General features: G+C 36.3%; 1 protein-coding gene across 4 annotated transcripts in view; it reads left to right on the top strand.

Moving 5' to 3' along the window:
- Positions 1 to 21,725, top strand: part of RB1CC1 (RB1 inducible coiled-coil 1) — a 95,584-nt gene that overhangs the window by 60,534 nt on the left and 13,325 nt on the right. For 3 of the 4 annotated variants that reach the window (XM_003902738.4, XM_009213034.3, XM_021942316.1), the window contains 9 exons: positions 220 to 406; positions 494 to 575; positions 827 to 888; positions 2,522 to 2,625; positions 3,382 to 3,508; positions 3,598 to 5,498; positions 14,509 to 14,674; positions 17,610 to 17,718; positions 17,831 to 18,071. In XM_003902738.4, coding sequence (XP_003902787.1) covers positions 220 to 406; positions 494 to 575; positions 827 to 888; positions 2,522 to 2,625; positions 3,382 to 3,508; positions 3,598 to 5,498; positions 14,509 to 14,674; positions 17,610 to 17,718; positions 17,831 to 18,071 — 2,979 coding nt within the window. Of the gene's footprint in view, positions 1 to 219; positions 407 to 493; positions 576 to 826; positions 889 to 2,521; positions 2,626 to 3,381; positions 3,509 to 3,597; positions 5,499 to 14,508; positions 14,675 to 16,539; positions 16,658 to 17,609; positions 17,719 to 17,830; positions 18,072 to 21,725 lie in introns of those variants that run through there. The other variant, XM_009213035.3, reaches the window with a different exon arrangement.

Genomic DNA, 21,725 nt, shown 5'->3' with positions numbered 1-21,725 from the left:
ATTTATATATCTGTTTTAAGATGTTTAGCGTTGATGTTTATATTTATTTCTCCCAAATGATGGGGTAGTTTTTCCCTTGCCATTTTATTGAAATACCTTATTGATGAATTTTGTAGAGCTTATATATCTTGATTTCTTTGGCTTAACTAAGTTAGTAAACTTACTAAGTAACTAAGTAAAGTTTTGTGAATTTTGAAAATAATGGATTTTATTCTCTAGGTGGTGTTGCTTTGTAATGCTTCATGCTGATCAAGATGGAGAGAAGTTACAAGCTTTGCTCCGCCTCGTGATAGAGCTGTTAGAAAGAGTCAAAATTGTTGAAGCTCTTAGTACAGTTCCTCAGATGTACTGCTTAGCTGTTGTTGAGGTTGTAAGAAGAAAAATGTTCATAAAACACTACAGGGAGGTATGGAAGTTGAATTCTATTTTAACTGTATATGAAGTTTAACGAATTGGTGTATGTTTATGTTTAACGTAAGCGTTCCTCTTCTAGTGGGCTGGTGCTTTAGTCAAAGATGGAAAGAGGTTATATGAAGCAGAAAAATCAAAAAGGGAATCCTTTGGGAAATTATTTAGTAAGTGTTCATTAATAATTTCAATTACTTTTGTAAAGGAAAAAAGTTTTTATAAGCTTGGATTTCTATAGCATACTTGATGCATATGCTGTTAATTACCATTCCTTTTAAAATGTATAGAATTGAATCCATTGTTAAATTTTAAACTTGAAGTACTGTCAACTTTTAGTTTACTTTTTCAAAAACCAGAGATAATTTTTTGCCTTAAATAAAGCTCTAAAAATAACCATATTGTTAATTTCTTTATACAGGGAAGTCTTTTTTAAGAAATCGTCTGTTTAGGGGACTGGACTCCTGGCCCCCTTCCTTTTGTGTATGTATTTATTTTCTAACCATGACTAAATTCCGTATGTTTTAAAACCTTTTTTCCAGAAGTAGAGGCATGTATCAGAAACTTGCAGAAATTGTTGTGGTTTTAAAAAAATCAAAATAAAAGTTTTTTTGACTTTAAAAGTCAGCATAAAGCTTGATAAAAGTCAGCGTAAAGATTGATATTTGCATTCGTAACTTTTTATAAAGAATCTTCGTAACACAGGAAGATAGCTTATACTGCACTGTTAGGATTGGTAGAAATAGATTCACTTAGTTTTTTTTGTTTTGTTGTCTCTTCCTTTTTTTCTTTCCATCCTTCCCTCCTCTTTCTTCCACCGCTCTTCTCCCTCCCTCCTCCTTTACAGCCTCTGCCTCCTCCTTGCCCTTCTATATTTTCACACCACCCCCCTTTTATATTTTGACAAATCAGAATAATAAAGCTTCAGTTAGACTTCACTGAAATTAAATATTAGTTTGGTATATTTCTTAACCATTATTATCTGGGGTCATTAATTTTATTACATGGGAAGAAACGTTTCCATGATCAAAGCAATATGGGGACTTTTACCCCCATCAGATGTACTGCTTAGCTGTGTTGTTGTTGTTTTGGAGACAGAGTCTTGCTCTGTTGTCCAGGCTGGAGTGCAGTGGCACGATCTCGTCTCACTGCAACCTCTACCTCCTGGGTTCAAACTATTCTTGTGCCTCGGCCTCCCAAGTAGCTGGGACTACAGGTGCCCGCCACCGCATCTGGCTAAGTTTTTGTATTTTAGTAGAGATAGGGTTTCACCATGTTGGCCAGCTGATCTCAAACTCCTGGCCCCAAGTGTTTTTGCCCACGTTGGCCTCCCAAATTGTTCAGGTTACAGGCGTGAACCACCACGCCCAGCTGTGCTTAGCTGTTAAACATGTTTCTGTACTGCAGGATTTCTTAGTGTTTTAAATGTATGTATTTTTTAATATCTAAGAATTGGTGACATAGTGATTCCCCTACTTATTTATCTGAGAACTCTTTTTTATGAAGAACATCTTGGCATCTCCACATCTGCTTGAGTAATGATTTAAAACTATTGAAGTTTTTTTTGATGCAACTCTTGGCAATTTTATAAATAATGAATTGGTAGGATTTACCAGTTAATATTTTTTATAGAAGCTAAAATTGACCAACACTTTGTCTTCTGGAATATGTAATGGGAAGGTCAAGGGAACAGCAAATAAGAAAGTGTTACATGGGAAAAAAAATACATGTGTATATTTTAATATATTAGTGACTTTAACGTGGTAAATATATATGTAAGTACATATATATTTACCATATATATACACACACACACACACGCACATACATACAGGATAGGAATACTGTAATTCCCATAAAATGATGCTAAACGCAGAGAAGGGGAGGAACAAGCGCATCCCTTGATCACTAGCAGTTCACGTCCCAGTTTACTAAAGGGTCAGAAAAATAATATGCCATATCTTTATTGAATGATATTTCTTTTTTTGTTTCTTAATCATTTAAAGCATTTTAGTTTGTTTGGTATAGTAAATTTAATTATAGTAAGAAATCATATAAATTTGCCCTCTGTTTTTTGTTTAAAAAATTTTTTTAATTAATTTATTTTTTGGTGCAGACTCAGAAGCCTCGAAAGTTTGACTGTGAACTTCCAGATATTTCATTAAAAGATTTACAGTTTCTGCAATCATTTTGTCCTTCGGAAGTTCAGCCATTCCTCAGGTAAATGTCATCAGTATTTTAAACTAATTTATAACCTTAAAATGTTTTTATTATTCTGGAGTTGTGCCAGGTAGTACCAGTAATCTTAAGAGGTGCCAAGATAAGAAATATTTATGATAGACTGGCTTTCCTGTGACTGCTTTGAGAAATTTCTGAGGAATAAAAAATGATCGAAAATGAAGGTAAAGTAAAGGAAGGTATGCCTCACATGTAATTATTTTTTTCCAGTAGTTACTTTTTGCATGCTGTTGGGAAATTTGACTTTTTATATATATATTTTTTTTTCTTGAGACGGAGTCTCGCTCTGTCTGTCTTAGACAGGCTCACCCAGGCTGGAGTGCAGTGGCGCGATATCGGCTCACTGCAACCTTCACCTCCCATGTTCCAGCAATTCTCCTGCCTCAGCCTCCTGAGTAGCTGGGATTACAGGAGCCCATCACCACGCCCTGCTAATTTTTGTATTTTTAGTAGAGATACGGTTTCACCATGTTGGCCAGGCTGGTCTCGAACTCCTGACCTCGTGATCCGCCTGCCTAGGCCTCCCAAAGTGCTGGAATTATAGGTGTGATCCACCACGCTTGGCCCTAAGTTTTTACTTTACTGATTATGACACAAAGTTCTTAAAGTACTTCTGATATTAATTTTAAAAGGAATGATGAGGCTCTTGTTATTTTTGACATATCAAAATATTTGGTAGCTGTTATCTGCTATTTCATTAAGAAATCAGAAGTCTAATTTCATTGTATTCTGTTTCAGGGTTCCCTTACTTTGTGACTTTGAACCTCTACACCAGCATGTACTTGCTCTACATAATTTGGTAAAAGCAGCACAAAGTTTGGATGAAATGTCACAGACCATTACAGATCTACTGAGTGAACAAAAGGCAAATTCAGTTCTTTCAAACAGTTTTCTTCATTAGTGAAAAATGTTTGTGTTGGTACAGCTCTTTAAGCCTTTCTTTCTGTTTTCCAGGCATCTGTGAGTCAGACATCCCCACAGTCTGCTTCTTCACCAAGGATGGAAAGTACAGCAGGAATTACAACTACTACCTCACCGAGAACTCCTCCACCGCTGACTGTTCAGGATCCCTTATGTCCTGCAGTTTGTCCCTTAGAAGAATTATCTCCAGATAGCATTGATGCACATACATTTGATTTTGAAACTATTCCCCATCCAAACATAGAACAGACTATTCACCAAGTTTCTTTAGACTTGGATTCATTAGCAGAAAGTCCTGAATCAGATTTTATGTCTGCTGTGAATGAGTTTGTAATAGAAGAAAATCTGTCATCTCCTAATGCTATAAGTGATCCACAAAGCCCAGAAATGATGGTGGAATCACTTTATTCATCAGTTATCAATGCAATAGACAGTAGACGTATGCAGGATACAAATGTATGTGGTAAGGAGAATTTTGGAGATCATGCTTCTCTGAATGTCCAGTTAGAAAGATGTAGAGTTGTTGCCCAAGACTCTCACTTCAGTATACAAACCATTAAGGAAGACCTTTGCCACTTTAGAACATTTGTACAAAAAGAACAGTGTGACTTCTCAAATTCATTAAAATGTACAGCAGTAGAAATAAGAAACATTATTGAAAAAGTAAAATGTTCTCTGGAAATAACACTAAAAGAAAAACATCAAAAAGAACTACAGTCTGTAAAAAATGAATATGAAGGTAAACTTGACGCACTAATAAAGGAAACTGAAGAGAATGAAAACAAAATTAAAAAATTGAAGAGAGAGTTAGTATGCCTTGAGGAGGTTTTACAAAATAAAGATAATGAATTTGCTTTGGTTAAACATGAAAAAGAAGCTGTAATCTGCCTGCAGAATGAAAAGGATCAGAAGTTGTTAGAAATGGAAAATATAATGCACTCTCAAAATTGTGAAATTAAAGAACTGAAGCAGTCACGAGAAATAGTGTTAGAAGACTTAAAAAAGCTCCATGTTGAAAATGATGAGAAGTTACAGTTATTGAGGGCAGAACTTCAGTCTTTGGAGCAAAGTCATCTAAAGGAATTAGAGGACACACTTCAGGTTAGGCACATACAAGAGTTTGAGAAGGTTATGACAGACCACAGAATTTCTTTGGAGGAATTAAAAAAGGAAAACCAACAAATAATTAATCAAATACAAGAATCTCATGCTGCAGTTATCCAGGAAAAAGAACAACAGTTACAGGAATTAAAACTCAAGGTTTCTGATTTGTCAGACATGAGATGCAAGTTAGAGGTTGAACTTGCATTGAAGGAAGCAGAAACTGATGAAATAAAAATTTTGCTGGAAGAAAGCAGAGCCCAGCAGAAGGAGACCTTGAAATCTCTTCTTGAACAGGAGACAGAAAATTTGAGAACAGAAATTAGTAAACTCAACCAAAAGATTCAGGATAATAATGAAAATTATCAGGTGGGCTTAGCAGAGCTAAGAACTTTAATGACAATTGAAAAAGATCAGTGTATTTCTGAGTTGATTAGTAGACATGAAGAAGAATCTAGTATACTTAAAGCTGAATTAAACAAAGTAACATCTTTGCATCACCAAGCATTTGAAATAGAAAACACCCTGAAAGAACAAATAATTGAACTGCAGAGTAAATTGAACTCAGAATTGAGTGCTCTTGAAAAACAGAAAGATGAAAAAATCACCCAACAAGAAGAGAAATATGAAGCTATTATCCAGAACCTTGAGAAAGACAAACAAAAATTGGTCATCAGCCAGGAACAAGACAGAGAACAGTTAATTCAGAAGCTTAATTGTGAAAAAGATGAAGCTATTCAGACTGCCCTAAAAGAATTTATATTGGAGAGAGAAGTTGTTGAGAAACAGTTATTAGAAAAAGTAAAACATCTTGAGAACCAAATAGCAAAAAGGTAAGAATTCAGTTTAGTCTGTAATTATAAAATTAAAATATCAGTGATTCGTGTGTTTTTGTAAGTGTGTGTAATCATAGTATCTTGATTTACTCATTTACCTTGGGTAAATGTAGCAACCTAGGGTATTTTCATGAAGTAAAAACTTTTACCCTTCGTCAGTGTTTCTTGCAAACAGAACTAACAGACTAAATCCATGAGTGGCTTTTAAAAAATGAATCAGCAGTTTGGATTTTCAGAGAAATGTTTTGTTGAAAGTTTGAAATGTTTTAAAGAGCTCTTTGTTTTTCCTTCTTAGTTTCTCTTTATTCGCAGTTTTTTTCTAAACTCTTCAGTAGAAAATTACCTGTATGTGTTCTCTTTAAGTTTAGTATATAAAAGACTGTAAAATTGTCTTCTGCATATTGTTTACTAAAGGCTAAATCATAGATAGGAACATATAGAGTGTTCCTTATTGTTATTTTCTTAATACAATTTCAGTTATTTCCTCTGTGTTTGAAAGATGTTTTTAAATTGCAGGTTTGATACTTTGGTTGTGGATTGGTGGTGTTTTTATATTTTTATTATTGTTACTGTCTGATGTTACTGCCTTTTGATCACAGAAGATGGTTTTTAGTATTTTTATTTTTAATCTTTGAAGGGGGTTTTGTGACCCAATAAACAGTTTCTAGAACATAATTAATATGTCAATTCATTCTATCATTAATTCTCCAAGTGAATACATATATATTTCAACCTGTGTCTTGCCTTATCACTTTTAAACAGTCTCCACCTGAAAAATTTCATTAAAATCCATTGTTTGTCTCCATGTCTTCTGGACAGGACACATACTTACGTTGAATGAGAACATGATAGAAACCTCCCTCCCCTGTGTCATGTGAAGTGAGAGTTTTAGGAATTTTACTTGGCCTTTTCTACCATAATAGTCCTTGTTCCACGAGTAAGGGAAGCAACACGGGGATTCTGCCAATCTGTAAGGATGAGTATTCCAAATCCAAAATGCTCCAAGATCTGAAACTTTTTGAGCCCTGACATGATGCTTAAAGGAAATGCTCATTGGAGCCTTTTGGATTTTGGATTTTCACATTTGGTATACTCAACTGGTAAAGATAACACAAGTATTCCAGTATCTGAAATTCAGAGCACTTCTGCTCCCAAGCATTTCCATTAAGGGTTATTCAACTTGTTCCTGTCTCGATCAGGGAACCATTGGGCCCAAAGTCTGTCACATGAGCACCAATAATCTCCTCCTCCTGGTAGACCACAGTCACTACAGTCCTCTCAGAGCCGGTGTTCAGTATTCCCCCAGGAGTCTGGAAAATGGCTGTAGATCTCTTCAGCATTGTAGTTGATAACTAACTCAGATCTTGGAATTAGGTGAAGGTTAGAATTCTCTTGATAAGCTAAGCCTCTGAATACTAGATTTAGAGTTTTCTGTTTTGTTTTGTTTTTACAGTTTTAATAGGTCTTTAACCGGTTCATTGTATTAGGGCCTACGGACAACCACGACCGCAGATTTCTCTGGGTTAAAACCTTCTAATTACTGCTCTGGCTCTGTTGCCTGTGATAGAGCCGCATTATGTTTCTGGTGGTGAAATGCCACTAATTGACCTCTGCCACTCCAGAAGCCTGTCATTCCCATTAAATTCATTGAATTTCAGTGTTCTCATCTCTCTCTGCTCTCTGTTTTCTACAGAGCACCACTACAGAGCCTTTTAAGCATGTATTTTGCAAAGCCTTGGTAAAGAATGTATTCTCTGGGCCCTCTGAGGGTATAAGTAATAAATCCCTTCCAGTATACCTGCCTTTGGATGCCTTCTTGTAGATCAGGAGTCAGCAACTTGTTTTTGTTTATGTTTTTGTTTTGTTTTGTTTTTGAGACAGAGTTGCGCTCTTGTTGCTCTGCTGGAGTGCAGTGGCATGATCTCTGCTCACTGCAACCTCCGCCTCCCAAATTCAAGCAGTTCTCCTGCCTCAGCCTCTTGAGTAGCTGAGATTATAGGCATGTACCACTATGCCTGGCTAATTTTGTGTTTTTAATAGGGACAGGGTTTCTTCATGTTCGTCAGGCTGGTCTCAAACTCCTGACCTCAGATTATCCACCTGCCTCGCCTCCCGAAGTGCTGGGATTACAGGTGTGAGCCACCATCCCTGGACAGCAAACTTGTTTTTTAAAGTCCAGATAGTAAAAATTTTAGCATTTGCAGGTTACACACAGACTTATTAATATAATCTGTATGTGTGTGTTTACCATCTTTTAAATATGTGAAAAACAAGAACAGTGGCTCTCTAACTTCTGTCACAGTATCTTTTTATGCTCTCAAAAAATTGACTCCAAACTGATTTTGTTTATAGGGATTATGTCAGTATTTCTGTACTAAAGATTAATGCCAAGAAATTGAAACTTAGCCATTTTCAAATAACCTTATTACATGTTGGCATATGTAAGACTTTTTTTTTTTTTTTTTTTTTGAGACAGAGTCTCGCTCTGTTGCCCAGGCTGGAGTGCAGTGGCGCAGTCTCAGCTCACTGCAACCTCCTGGGTTCAAGTGATTCTCCTGCCTCAGCCTCCCTCCCGAGTAGCTGGGACTATAGGTGGGTGACACCACGCCCAGCTAATTTTTTTGTATTTTTAGTAGAGACGGGGTTTCACCATGTTAGCCAGGATGGTCTGCATCTCCTGACCTTGTGATCCGCCCACCTTGGCCTCCCAAAGTGCCGGGATTACAGGCATGAGCCACCGTGCCTGGCCATACATAAAGGCTTTTTAATAAAAACTTGTCTGAAATGAAAATTAGTTTGAAGAGTACCATTGTTCTATATATTTGCAAATCTCTTAAGTTTTGATTGAAGTATATGGGAAAAAAATCCAACCTTATGCTGAATGTAATTGGAAAAAGAAAGGAATATTTAAATAGCCTTTTCAGATGATTGTTGATATTCTTTGTTACTAAATCAAAATCAGCAAGTGGTAATTTCTGAACGTTAGTTTTTATTGTGGAATATGAAGCTATCAGTGGATTTTCTCATCTTAACATTTATTGGTACATCTCTTGTACTTGAATCTTTTACTCATGCATGATTTTATGGCATCATGAGTTGGTCATTTGGAAAATACTAGTTCACTGAGTTAATGCAGCTCTTCCAACTGTTGACATATTTTAGAACTAGTAATTTTTACTATATCAAGAATAGTCTAAAAAAAAACAACCTCCCCTTTTTCCTCCCCACTTTGAGTGCCTTGTGGTGAAAGATAAAATGACTACACATAAAGTTTGGTGCTAATGTCTTTAATGTGTGTTCAGGTGCCAGCGGTTTTATCATTGGTGCCAATATTAACAAGGTGAAAAACGACAACACTTTAGTGTTACTGTGAAAACAGTTCTGACTTCACTCGTTCTCTGAATGTGTTTGGTTAACCCCAGGCTTCTGTGGATCACTCTTTGGGAATCATGAGCCTGAAGAAATGATTGGCAAACTTTCTATAGAGGCCCGGATAGTAAATATTTTAGGTTTTGTGGGCCAAATGGTCTCTATCCAAACTACCCAGCTGTACCATTTTAGCAAGACAGCAGTGAGACAATATAAATGAACAGTTTGGCTATGTTCCAACAAGACTTTAATTATAAAAAACAGCGGATTGGATTTACCTGCCCTTGGTCTAGAGTATCTCATTTTGCCATCTAATTTTCATTTAATGTTGGTTATTCTTAAGTCTACTTTCCAGGCAGTCAACTTAGCAAAGTCTGTCCCTCCTCTTGTAACTCTCATTAGATCCATTCCCATACTTATTTTCCGTTTTTCTGCCAAAATATATTAAAGATTCTGTAATTGCTTTGCAATTCCTCCTTTGTTAGACTTTTAAATCTCCAGAGATCTGGCAGTTTGAGTGTAGCAACGGGTCTGGAAGTAATGGTGGGAGATGTTGTTGAAAAGGATCATCTCATTGAGAAGAGGATTACCTCAAGTGAAGGGACACTGATTTCCTCAGACAAGGTAGAAAAGGCTGTTGCTTCCAGGAAGAGAGGTTTGATGGGATTTGGAGGCACAGCTGGGACATGTCCCAAAGCCTTCCTCTCCTTAGTCGTCACTGGTTTTCAAACAACTACAAGTGTCTGCTGTTCTGCCATGTACTGCCCTGGTCTTCCAGTGTTCTATTTTGCACTGGCAATGAGGTCATTACTGCTTTCAGATCAGAGAATTAATCTCAGATTTCCATGTTTTATGGGATTTTTTTTTTTTTTCCTCTAGAGTCGTTTTTTGTATCGGGATTGAGCTTATAAAACAACCACTTTTAAATATTTCAGGATTAAAGGGATTAGTATCAGATTTAGAGTTTACACGAATGTTGGGAGAACTGGGAGACTGGATAGTAATCTGGTGAAGGCCAGGAGATCTATAATAGAAAATCATCTGAACCACCAAAGTTGGTGGCTTAGGAAACTGCTACAGTTCTTCGAAGACTTTCATCAGTTGTCTACCAAGACCCCCAAACAGGTGGTTTACTTGGAAATCTCTTATGAATCTCACATTGCCCACATGTTTGGCTACAACCACCTCCAGAGTCTCTCACTTCAGCATCCCAGGTCAGGTGTGGGTATCTTCCACTGGCAAACTCAAACATAGAACCTACTGAGGAAGGAATTCTGGATAATATCCCTGGCTTCTCTGTCATGCAGAGGAAACCTTTGAAGAAGAATGATGCTTATGTGAGGACATAGTCCGGCACATTTCCCTTTCACCACTAGGTTCTACATATGCCAGAAGCAACATTGAGAGGCCAGCTGCGAAGGAGAAACATTTGTAAGATATGAATTCGCAAATTAGCTATGTCTATAATGTCAAGAGCTCCCACAGTAAATCAATAAGAAAAAGGCGCACAATCTGTTAGAAAAATTGACAGAGATATGACGAGATCAAAGAAGAAATACAAATGGCCAAAATGTAAATACTGTCCGGTCTACTTGTGATTCAGGAAATGCAAGATCAGAATATCTTCTATTTAATTTGGAGTTATTAATAGTTTATATTAGTTTTGAAAATATAGGAGAAAGCTTTCTCCTGTACCTTTGTACAAGGAAATGAGAGCAGAACATGTGTGTATGTGGTTTTTGTGGGTCGGGAAATCTACCTACTACATGATTAATGTCCCTGCTCCTAGGAAGTAGTGATATGGATCTGAGTGAGTATGGGTGGGAGCATTTTAATTTTGTAATTCTAATTTCAAAAGAAGAGATTTTTATTTTGTTTATTATTTTTTTGAGACGGAGTCTCGCTCTTGTCGCCCAGGTTGGAGTGCAGTGTCGCGATCTCGGCTCACTGCCACCTCTGCCTCCGGGGTTCAAGCGATAGAAGATATTTTTTTTTTGAAAAAACAGTGAACTAACTGTTTACTAGGCCGCATTTTAATTTAGTCAGTGTTAAGAGTTCAAGCATCAAGACAATCTAGTTTATGTTCAATGTAAATTTTCTAGTTGATAGAAATATTTGGATATAATACAGTCCTTTGCTAGAACTGACATTTTAATGGTGGGAAAAACTGTCAACCTTTAGAGATGCTTTTTTTCAAGTTTCCGTGATACTAAAGTTCCCAGCTGATAACAAATGTATCTGCTTCCTTGAGTTTCAATGTCCAGGCCTCTTTAAAGTATTCAGATATGCAAAGACAGGATTATACAAGTTTCTTTTAGGTGGACAACCTTTATTGATGAATTCCTTAGGTTTCTGTTGTAGTGTTGTTAGATTAAATACAGTCATTCCCTCTTCTCTAGTTTCATTTTATGTGATTTCGTTCTTCATGGTTTCGCTTACCCCATGGTTCGAAAGTATTAAATGAAATAAACAATTCCTGAGTTTTAAATTGGATACCGTTTTGAGAAGCACGATTTGTCCAGTGTATCCATACTGTGCAGTCTCCACACATTAGTCATTTGTTAGCCATCTGGGTTATCAGTATCACAGTCCTTGTGTTCAAGTAAGCTTTATTTAATGGCTCCAAAGCACAAGAGTAATGATGCTGACAATTTGGGTATGCCAAAAAGAAGCCTTGAAGTGCTTCGTTTAAGTGAAAAGATGAAAGTTCTTGATTTAGTAAGAAAAAAAAATTAAATGCTGAGACTGCAAAGATCTACAGTAAGACCCAATCTATCTGTGAAACTGTGCAGAAGGAGACAATTCATTCTCTTTTTACCATCACACCTCAAACTGCAAATGTTAGGACCACAGTGCATATATTAGAAAAAAAATACAGGGTTTGCTACTATCTGCGGTTTCAGGCATCCACTGGGGGTCTTGGAACATATTCCCTGTGGGTAAAGGGGGACTACTATATTTTTCTAACTAAACTATGATACACTGTAACCTTTTCTTCATGACCTCCCTCCCCTCTACACAACTTGCTCCCCAAAGAAAGGCAGTGATGCTAGTTAAAACACAAAACCTATTTTAGCTGTTAGCCTTTCATTGCTAGGGTTAATTCCCCTGATAGCAGGGCCATTTCAGATCCTAGGGTAATGTACAATAGAAGTTGTGTGGCAGATAGTCACTTGGAACATTTTCTAATGGGAGCTTCAAACAATATAGCATAGTATGTACTTTTGGCCGGATTAATACAGCCATAAGAAACCTGTCTTCAGTACGGGATAATGGTTATATTTTTCATGTCATAACCTGTCCATTTTTTGCTTTTACTTTGAGTCAGTAAATGAGGTACCCTATGCTAATCACCTAGTGTTCTCATTCTGGTTTTGGGGATGATACAGTGTTTACAGAGTGTCAGTGTTGTCTATATCTGTTTGTGTACCTGGAACTGTGTCCTCTTGTCCCTGTATTATCTCAGCACAGCACTGACCCTGAAATGGAGTACCCCAGGCAATCCAAAGATGCAGGACACCTAGAAATTATAAGTACTGGCTGTGCATGACCTCCCCTCCCTCACTTGCACAATTTGAACCACACTTTTTCTAATACAATTCTAGGATCTTTTATCATGTTGAAAGCTCTCCTTCAGGCTTCTTTACTGTGCCCCATTTCTTACTAATACCCTTTCTCACAATAGTCTTTTCAAAACCTAGATTCACACCGTATCATTCTCTAGACCAAAACTTTCAATGACTTTATATAGTACTCGCAATGATATTCATATCCTTTACTATTCACTGTCTGTCCTTCACTTCTCCAACTTCAGTGCTCTCTTGATTTCCTCCTTAAAACCCGGCCTTGTTTTTCACTCCTGAAAGTTTCAGCTTACCTTAGAACTGTGGAGATTTCTTCAAGGAAGACACTGGCCAAACAGGATTATTTGTAAACCCTGCCTATACCTGTTTTTATCCCAAGCACTTCATTGTTAGTAGTCTGAGTCCCTTTTTGTTCCTTAGTAAGACTTTATGTAGTATGTCAGTTTTCCAGCCATGGAATAGTTTAAACTTGTACATCCCCCTCTTCAGCCCCAAAGGAGAACCTTTAAAAGTAAATCCTTCGTCTTAATTATATTATGGAATATATATCCTGTCCTTTAATTAATTATATTATGAAATAGGGGATTCCTATTCCAGCCTTTCTGGGAACTAAATAAGGAGTCTCAGACTTTGATAGAGATACTATGTTTCAAACTGCATATTCTGCGTTTGGCTGTTTAAAGCTATCTCTTTGGGGGAAAGGTTATCTGAGCAGCAAGTTTAAGTTACTAGATTTTTATCAGTAAATTTGGAAGCATGAATAAAAAGATTCCAATAATTTTTTTGTATGATTGTTGGTATAAATAGTGTATTTCTATCATATAATTAGATTAGGAAATTACGTAAGATACGTGTAGAGTGAACATTTTAAATACATGCCCATATTAATTGCAGAACACACCCTGATTTCAAAAACATTAACATATCATTTAAAAACAAGTAGAGGGACATTTAAGCCTAAAAATTGACCTGTTAAGTAGTTTTTTAATAACAGCAACTTCTTGAGGCTTAGCAGCATATTTTAATACTAAGCATTTTTCATCTTCTTGAAGAAACCTTTTTTTAATGCTAAGGATTATTAAGTTGAAAGTAGGTAAGATTAATACTTAGAAGTTATAATTAGAAGTCATTGAGTTATTAATTATAAGTTAAAATAATCACTAACCAGTGTTTGTTCATTTCTTCTTACATTGTCCTATTCTCATCTCTAGCACTTTGTCAGCAACACCTGAGAGGTTAGCAAGTCTTCAGGAAATGAGTATGAGTTCAGGAATATGTAGATTTGTTTGTGTAAACACTTTCAGTTTTAGCTTTGTGTTGCCTACTTGATACCAAAATGAATCAAAGCCTGTTCTATGGAAATGAAAGCATTTCAACATACGCAATCTTTAGGTGTTTCTTTTTTCCTAAGTCATTGTGTAAATTTCATGTATAGGAATAGCAAAACTGACATTTGAAGTTGAGTTTACCTATCTCCTATGTGTATAGTCCCTTACCAAAAAATACTTTTTCCTTATGTTGCCCAGGCAGGATTTGAACGTCTGTGCTCAAGCAGTTCTCCTACCTCAGCATGCACCACTGTGCTCGGCTCTTGATTTTTTTTTTTTCTTTTTTTTTTTTTTTAGAGGTGGGGTTTCACTTTGCTGCCCAGGCTGATCTCAAACTCTTGGGCTCAAGTGGATCCTCCCACCTGGGCCTCCCAAAGTGCTAGAATTGCAGGTGTGAGCCACAGAGCTTGACCAAAGAATAAAAGAATGGCTACTCCATGGGCAGAGCAGCCTCTTGATTTTTATGTATGTTGATACAAGCAAATTATCTTGAATGTATCTGATATACTGATAAAAATCAGTAAACCTTGTTAGTGTCAGCATCTAATCTGTATTAAACTTTTACGTATTTCCCTTTACTTTTTAGATTCAAAGAGAGTGTTCACACAGATATCTTTCATGCTACATTATTAGGCTTGAGGAAGATAAATTTCATAAATATGATATTTGGTATATTTGTGTGTCTGTAGTTTTTTTTTTAATTTAATGCTATATTTAATTTATAAGTCCTGCCATTGACTCTACCAGAGAAGATTCTTCAAGCTTAGTTGCTGAACTTCAAGAAAAGCTTCAGGAAGAAAAAGCTAAGTTTCTAGAACAACTTGAAGAGCAAGAAAAAAGAAAGAATGAAGAAATGCAAAATGTTCGAACATCTCTGATTGCAGAACAACAGGTCTGTATCTCTTTTCCCATTTCATTTATTTGAGAACTAAAGAAGGTAGACGTAAACTAACAAATATAATTTCTTTATGTAGCTGAGGGTTTCTTATATCTTAGATGTGATTTTCCTTACATTGATCCTGTTAATAAATTTCCTCATGACAAAAGCATGTATTTTTAAGAATGTTTTATTTTTTAGTTTTTTTACTCATCTGGAAAATAATATTTTACATGTTAATATGTCACATGACAATACCAGGTGCTTCAAAATGAGATAGTCTTCGATTAGAAGCGAGGGAATGTGAATTTTGTTCCTGGTTTCTTCACTACCTATGTGATCTTGGATAGATCATTTAACCTCTTTAGAACTAAGATTAGTTTTCTATGAAATGATTTTTTTAATTTGAAAAATTATTTTTATTTTTTCTCTAAGCTTCAAATTCTCTAAACTTTGTTATCCCAAATTACATTCAGATCAACATAAATATCCTACACTTTCTGTAATTCTTATCCTTCTGATAGGCTGGTAGTAGATTAAGATGGAATATTGTTGAATTTTGTTAATGTACTTATTGTTGGTCTATAGTAAGAGGTAGTGCTTGTGAAGTATGCTGGGGCTAGATCAAAAACCAGATGCCTTGTTAGAGAGCTTGTACTTTACCTAAAGTACTGGACAGCAACTAAATACAATGGCATAATTAGATTGATACTTAATGAAAATCACCCACTGGAACGTGGAGAAAGATTGGAGAACTGCAAAGCAATCAGCTGGAAGAGCAATTTGGTAGCTACTGGTAGGATTCAGGCCAGAGAAAATATTGCAGTTTGCGGGATACATTTTGAGGGATACATTTCTGAAACTGCATATTATGGTTGTTGTACACATGTAATATTATGTGGTATTTTTCCTTTTCCTAAAATGTGTGGTATTTCCTAATATTATGTGGTATTTTTCCTTTTCCTAAAATGTTATGATTAATTAGTGTCTTTGTAGAATTTGAAAAAATGTAAATCAGAGAATGGAAAGAAAATATAGTTCAAACCTCATAACAATTTTAGATTTTTAAAGCCTAGGGAAAGAAAGAAGAGCCTGGGAAAAGGGAATGAGAAAGCACAACCAAAAAAAAAAGTGTGTGGCTTAAGGGAAGCCAAGGAAAGTTAAGTGTTCAGGGAGGAAGAATAGCCAAGTTTTAAGTAAGAATTAGCAATAAAAAGGTCATTAGTAACCTCTCTCTTTAAGAATCTAGATTTATAGATTCTTCTCTGTGATTTATTCTGCATATTCATCTCTCTGTGTTGCGTTGTCTCTCTGTGTGTTCTTTTATAAACACGTGTACAATTTCTAAAATTAAGAGTGAATTAACTGAAACCAAAAGTATAGTATTGACAGCTATCTAACTTAGTTCTTCATGTTTTAATGCCTCTTTTAATATTTGTAAAATAAGAGCGGGAGAAATGACTTCTAAGGTACCTTCCAGTTTTCCATGATGTGTATGTTAAGTTATATTTATTTAAGGTGATTTGTACCTAACTGTGTATAGGTGATTTCTGAGTTGGAACTAATTGGTTCTTAACTAGCCCCCTTTTTTCATATGCCAATTACAAGTTGTGATAATCTTCCTAAAAATTCAAATTACAGAAATGGCAAAGATCTTGAAAATAAACATCATGGTTTATATTATATAAGTGTTTATTTTCTATATATAAATAAAATACATAGAGATGGCTTAATACAAAGCTATATCGTAAGTGTTTCTTTTTGAGAGATCTTCCTGTATGCTTTGTGGCTAGAAATTGTATTTAATTCAATATTTAATGAATTTATTAAAGTTTTATTAAAAATACTGTGTTACTTTTCCTAAATCTCCCTATTGCCAGCATTGTTAGCATTATTCATTGATCCAAGGACCATAGAGCTCTTAAAATTTTGGAATTAGAAATACTGGGCAGATGAGAAGAGTCAATTTAGATCATTTCATCATTCATCCATTGCTTTTACATTTCAAGAAGCTCAGAAATCTTGTAAGTAAATTTTTTTTTTTTTTTTTTTTGCCTCTTAAGAGACAGGGTCTCACTCTGTCATTCAGGCTGGAATTCAGTCGTGCAATCATGGCTCACTGTAACCTGGAACTCCTGGGCTCAAACAGTCCTCCCACCTTGGTCTCCCCAATAGCTGGGACTACTAGCATGTGCCACTACGCCCGGATAATTTTTAAATTTTTTGTAGAGTCTCAATCTTGCTTTGTTGCTCAGGCTGGTCTCAAACTCCTGGGCTCAAGCAGTCCTCCCACCTCGGTCTCCCAAAGTGCTGAGATTACAGGCATGAGCCACCAAGTCCGGCCTAAGCAAAATTTTTAAACAAATTCAGTCATCTTTATTAAAGAACTGTGCAGTTAAAATTGCCAGATTGTCTCATGAGATCCATGCAGGCAGTTGGGTATGTGAGCTTCATAGTAGAGTTTATAAAAGTGGGGGAGTAACAAGTCTAGCCAATATAAATCAGCATTCCAGTGACCATGGCAGATATCCAAATAAGAGAAATAAGGAAGATAGAGTCATATCCAAAATTGTTAGGGTGGTGATCAAATGCTCAAGACAAAAGGAAGGTTTCAGAGGCAGGATGATTACTCCAGGAAAAAAGTGTCTAACAGCACTCTAAATTATTGATTCTTCTAATTCTTCAAAATTTCAAAATCTCTGACAGTAAATACATGGACAATAATAAGAAAATAGGATTTGCTTTCAAGAGACTTAAATTGGAACCAAGAAAGTAGAACCTTTGCCCACAGTATGTTGCATTTTCATTTTAAAAACATTTCACAAATCACACCCTATCATCTCCATGTACAAATGTGCCACAGAAAAGAATATTTGCAAGTGTATTTTCTAAGTCCTAGCTGCTAAGTACATGTAGATAAATTTAAATAATTATTATTATCTTGTTCCAGACCAATTTTAACACTGTTTTAACAAGAGAGAAAATGAGAAAAGAAAACATAATAAACGATCTTAGTGATAAGTTGAAAAGTACAATGCAGCAACAAGAACGGGATAAAGGTTTGTACTGTTTTGTACTATTTTTTAAATTTTTCAAAGTAAAAAAGATACATTCATGCAAAATGGTTTTTTTCATTACGTAATACTTTTTTTCAATTTGGGGGTCTTTCAGATTTGATAGAGTCACTTTCTGAAGATCGAGCTCGTTTGCTTGAGGAAAAGAAAAAGCTTGAAGAAGAAGTCAGTAAGTTGCGTAGTAGCAGTTTTGTTCCTTCACCATATGTAGCTACAGCCCCAGAACTTTATGGAGCTTGTGCACCTGAACTCCCAGGTGAATCAGATAGATCCGCTGTGGAAACAGCAGATGAAGGAAGAGTGGATTCAGCAATGGAGACAAGCATGATGTCTGTACAGTAAGTATGGCTATTTTCAACTGTTATTTAAGGCTTTTAAAGCAGTAGTGCAATTCCATAAGTTATAAAGCTCTGAAGAGAGGAAATATTTTTAGCATTACTGGTTGTCCACAGCCCGTATATCTGAAAGTTGTGCTATTTTAATTCTTTAAACTGTAAATGTAAGAAAACATTACCGAATGAATTATTTTGGGGAACTCTCATACTGTACATAGTATGTGCACCAGAATTATCCTATACTGCCAAGGTAAGGATCATGGCAGTAGTGTTGAGCCATTCTTACTTACAAGGAATGTTGACATTTTGTGGTCCATTACCTATAAAGGGGTTATTGTAGTAATGAATATATTCATTTTGGTGAGGAAAGGCAGGGAACGGTTTTTTTATTATTATTGTTTATTCATATATAGCAAATGTTTACTGAATTACATTGAAATCCTGGCAGAGCTTACTGGAATTTAGAACTTTCTTAACAGTTCTCTGTTGAATATAGTGAAAGACCACTAAAATTGTGCTTACAATTATATCTGTGGGACACAGAACTGGGAGGAGAAAGGGCTCCTCTCCAAAGGACCTTGCAAGTAGAGTTTGCATTTCTAGTTGCACCTCTGGGATTTCAGATATGGGAACTGAGATTCCAAGGGCAGAAAGTCCAGATCATTATGCCACACAAAGAATTATGCCCAGTGGGTCAGTGAACACTACACCCCCATGTGAGATAAAGTAATTCGAACAAGTGATTACCAAAAGATATCATAGAATCACCATGGTCCCTTCGTTCAAACAGATCCAGGTTCAAATTCTGAGTCTGGCACCTGCTTGGGAACTTAAGCAAGTCATCTTCCCTTATTTTTCCATCAAGATAGTTGCTTTGGGCATTAAATTTTTTTTTTTTTTTTGAAACAAAGTCTCACTCTTGTCCCCCAGGTGGAGTGCAATGGCACAGTCTCGGCTCACTGCAACCTCCACCTCCCAGGTTCAAGTGATTCTCCTGCCTCAGCGTCCCGAGTAGATAGCCGGGATTACAGGCATCCGCCACCATGCCTGGCTAATTTTTGTATTTTTAGTAGAGATGGGGTTTCACTATGTTGGACAGGCTGGTCTCGAACTCCTGACCTCAGGTCATCCACCTGCCTCAGCCTCCCAGAGTGCTGGGATTACAGGCCTGAGCCACTGCGCCCGGACAGGCATTAAATTTAATGAGCACCTTTGAGAAGGTCTGGTACACAGTAAGAAACCAGTAGGTGCGGGGTCCTTTGTACCTCACCCCTGCCCACTCAGAGGAAAGCAGTCATTTGCATCTTCATATAAGCCTGTGAGGCCAGTATTATATACTAATACCAAATCAGACAAATATATCAAAAAGAAGAAAACACATCTTCTGTAACTATTGACACAAATATTATCAGCAAAATACTAATAGATCCAATCTGGCAGAATACAAAACAAATTCCAGTTGGCTTTGTTTCAGAAATGCAAGGTTGGTTTAACATCTAAAAGTCAATTTATGTCATACACTGTATCAGTAGAATGAATGGACAGAAAAAAACATGAGTATCTCAATAGATGAAGAAAAAGCTTTTGACAAAACCCAACAGCCTTTCATCATAAAAACACTCAACAAACTAGGAATTGACTTCCTCAACCTATTAAAAGGCATCTGTGAGAACCCACAATTAACATCATACTCAATAATGTAAGATGCTTTTCCCCTAAAATCAAGATGAAGATGGCCTGCACTTGCCACTGCTGCTCAACATTGTACTTTGAAGTTCTATCAAGGGCACTTACACAAGAAAAAGAAATTAAAGGCATTGGCCAGATGCAGTGGCTCGTGCCTATAATCCCAGCACTTTGGGAGGCTGAGATAGGCAGATCACCTGAGGTCAGGAGTTCAAGATCAGCCTGGCCAACATGGTGAAACCTGGTCTTTACTAAAAATAGAAAAATTAGCTGGGCATGGTGGTGGGCACCTGTAATCCCAGCTCCTTGGGAGGCTGAAACAGGAGAATTGATTGAACCTGGGGGGCAGAGGTTGCAGATTGTGCCCCTGCGCTCCATCCTGGGCAACAGAACAAGACTCTGTCTCAAAAAAAAAAAAAAAAAAGCATCTAGATTGGTAAGCAAGAAATAAAACACTCTATTTGCATACATAGCCTTATCTTTTATTTAGAAAATCCTAAGGACTCCTCTAAAAAAATACTGTAATTAATAAACTAGTTCAGTAATGTTGGAGGATACAGGTTCAGTGTGCAAAAACAAACTGGCGCTGGCTGTGGTGGTGCATACCTGTAGTCCCAGCTACTCAGGAGGCTGAGGCAGCAGGATCGCTTGAGCCTAGGAGTTCGTGAACAGGGACGACAAAACAAGACCCTGTCTCTTAAAAAAAAAAATTGTCATTCTTTCTACTAGCAATGAATCATCCAAAAATGAGATTTAAAAGACAGTTTCTTTTCTGATGGCATCAAAAAAGTAAAAATACTTAGGAATAGATTTAACAAAAGAAGTTCAAGACTTGTACAAATTACAAAACATTGTGGAAAAAAGTTAAGACAGAAGGGCATCCTGTGTTTACTGACTGGAAGACTTAATCTCCTTGAGATGATAGCCCGTCCCAAATTGATCTGCAAATTCATCACAATTGTTACCGTAATCTGAACTGTGTTTGTTGCAGAAAAGGGCAAACTGATCCTAAAATTTATACGGAATTGCAAGAGTCCCAAAATAGCCAAAGCAATCTTGAAAAATAACAAAGTCGCACACTATTTGACTAATTTTAAAATTTGTAAGCGAGGGTAATAAGACACTGTAGTGCTAGCCTGACATATATCAGTGGAATAGAATTGAGAGTCCAAAATAAGCCCTTGTATTCATGGTCAGTTGAACCCTTGCATTATGGTTAAGGGTGCTGAGGCAGTTCCATGAAGGAAATCGCTTTTTCAGCAAATGGTGCAGGGATAGCATAGCTTGATATCCTGATGCAAAAGGATGAAGTTGGACCCTTTCCTCACCATATGTACAAGTTGACTTAAATAGATCATAGACTTAAGTGTAAAAGCTAAAATTATAAAACTCTCACAGAACTCAATCTTTATGATCTTTATATTAGGCAAAACCTCTTCCTAAAGAATTAGCATGTTGAAGAAGACAGAATACCTGCCTTGCATCAAGTTGCTTAAAATATAATTGGGGGATTATACCTGTAGATGAATTTTAAAACCTAAATAATTGTTTTTTCTAATGTTACAGCATTTTAAAAAATTTTCTAGTTTGTTTTTGGATGTTTTAGTGTAATGGGCAAATTCACACCTGGGATAGTAACTAGTGAGTACATAGCATCCACTTAGTAAATCTACTGAAGTCTTTAGCCACTCAAGAACTACGACTTTATCAGTAACATGGATTCAATCACAAGTAGGAAGAAGAGTGGTTCTTAATACCTGGGAAAAATAAGAAATTTAAAGACATCTCTAGATAAATGCATACACAAAGTTTTACTTATTATTTCAAAAGGTTTGTAGATCTAGGTCTGCTACAGAGAATATACAACATTGAAATTACATGCTAACTGAAATAAGCTGCTTTTGAAAATTTATGAAAACCCTTAAATTATTAAAGTGATCTGTATTAATATTTTAATTTCTAAAATCTTGA

The sequence above is a fragment of the Papio anubis genome, chromosome 8 (genome assembly GCF_008728515.1).
Source record: "Papio anubis isolate 15944 chromosome 8, Panubis1.0, whole genome shotgun sequence".
NCBI lineage: Eukaryota > Metazoa > Chordata > Mammalia > Primates > Cercopithecidae > Papio > Papio anubis.
This window is presented reverse-complemented; position numbering and strand designations above follow the sequence as displayed.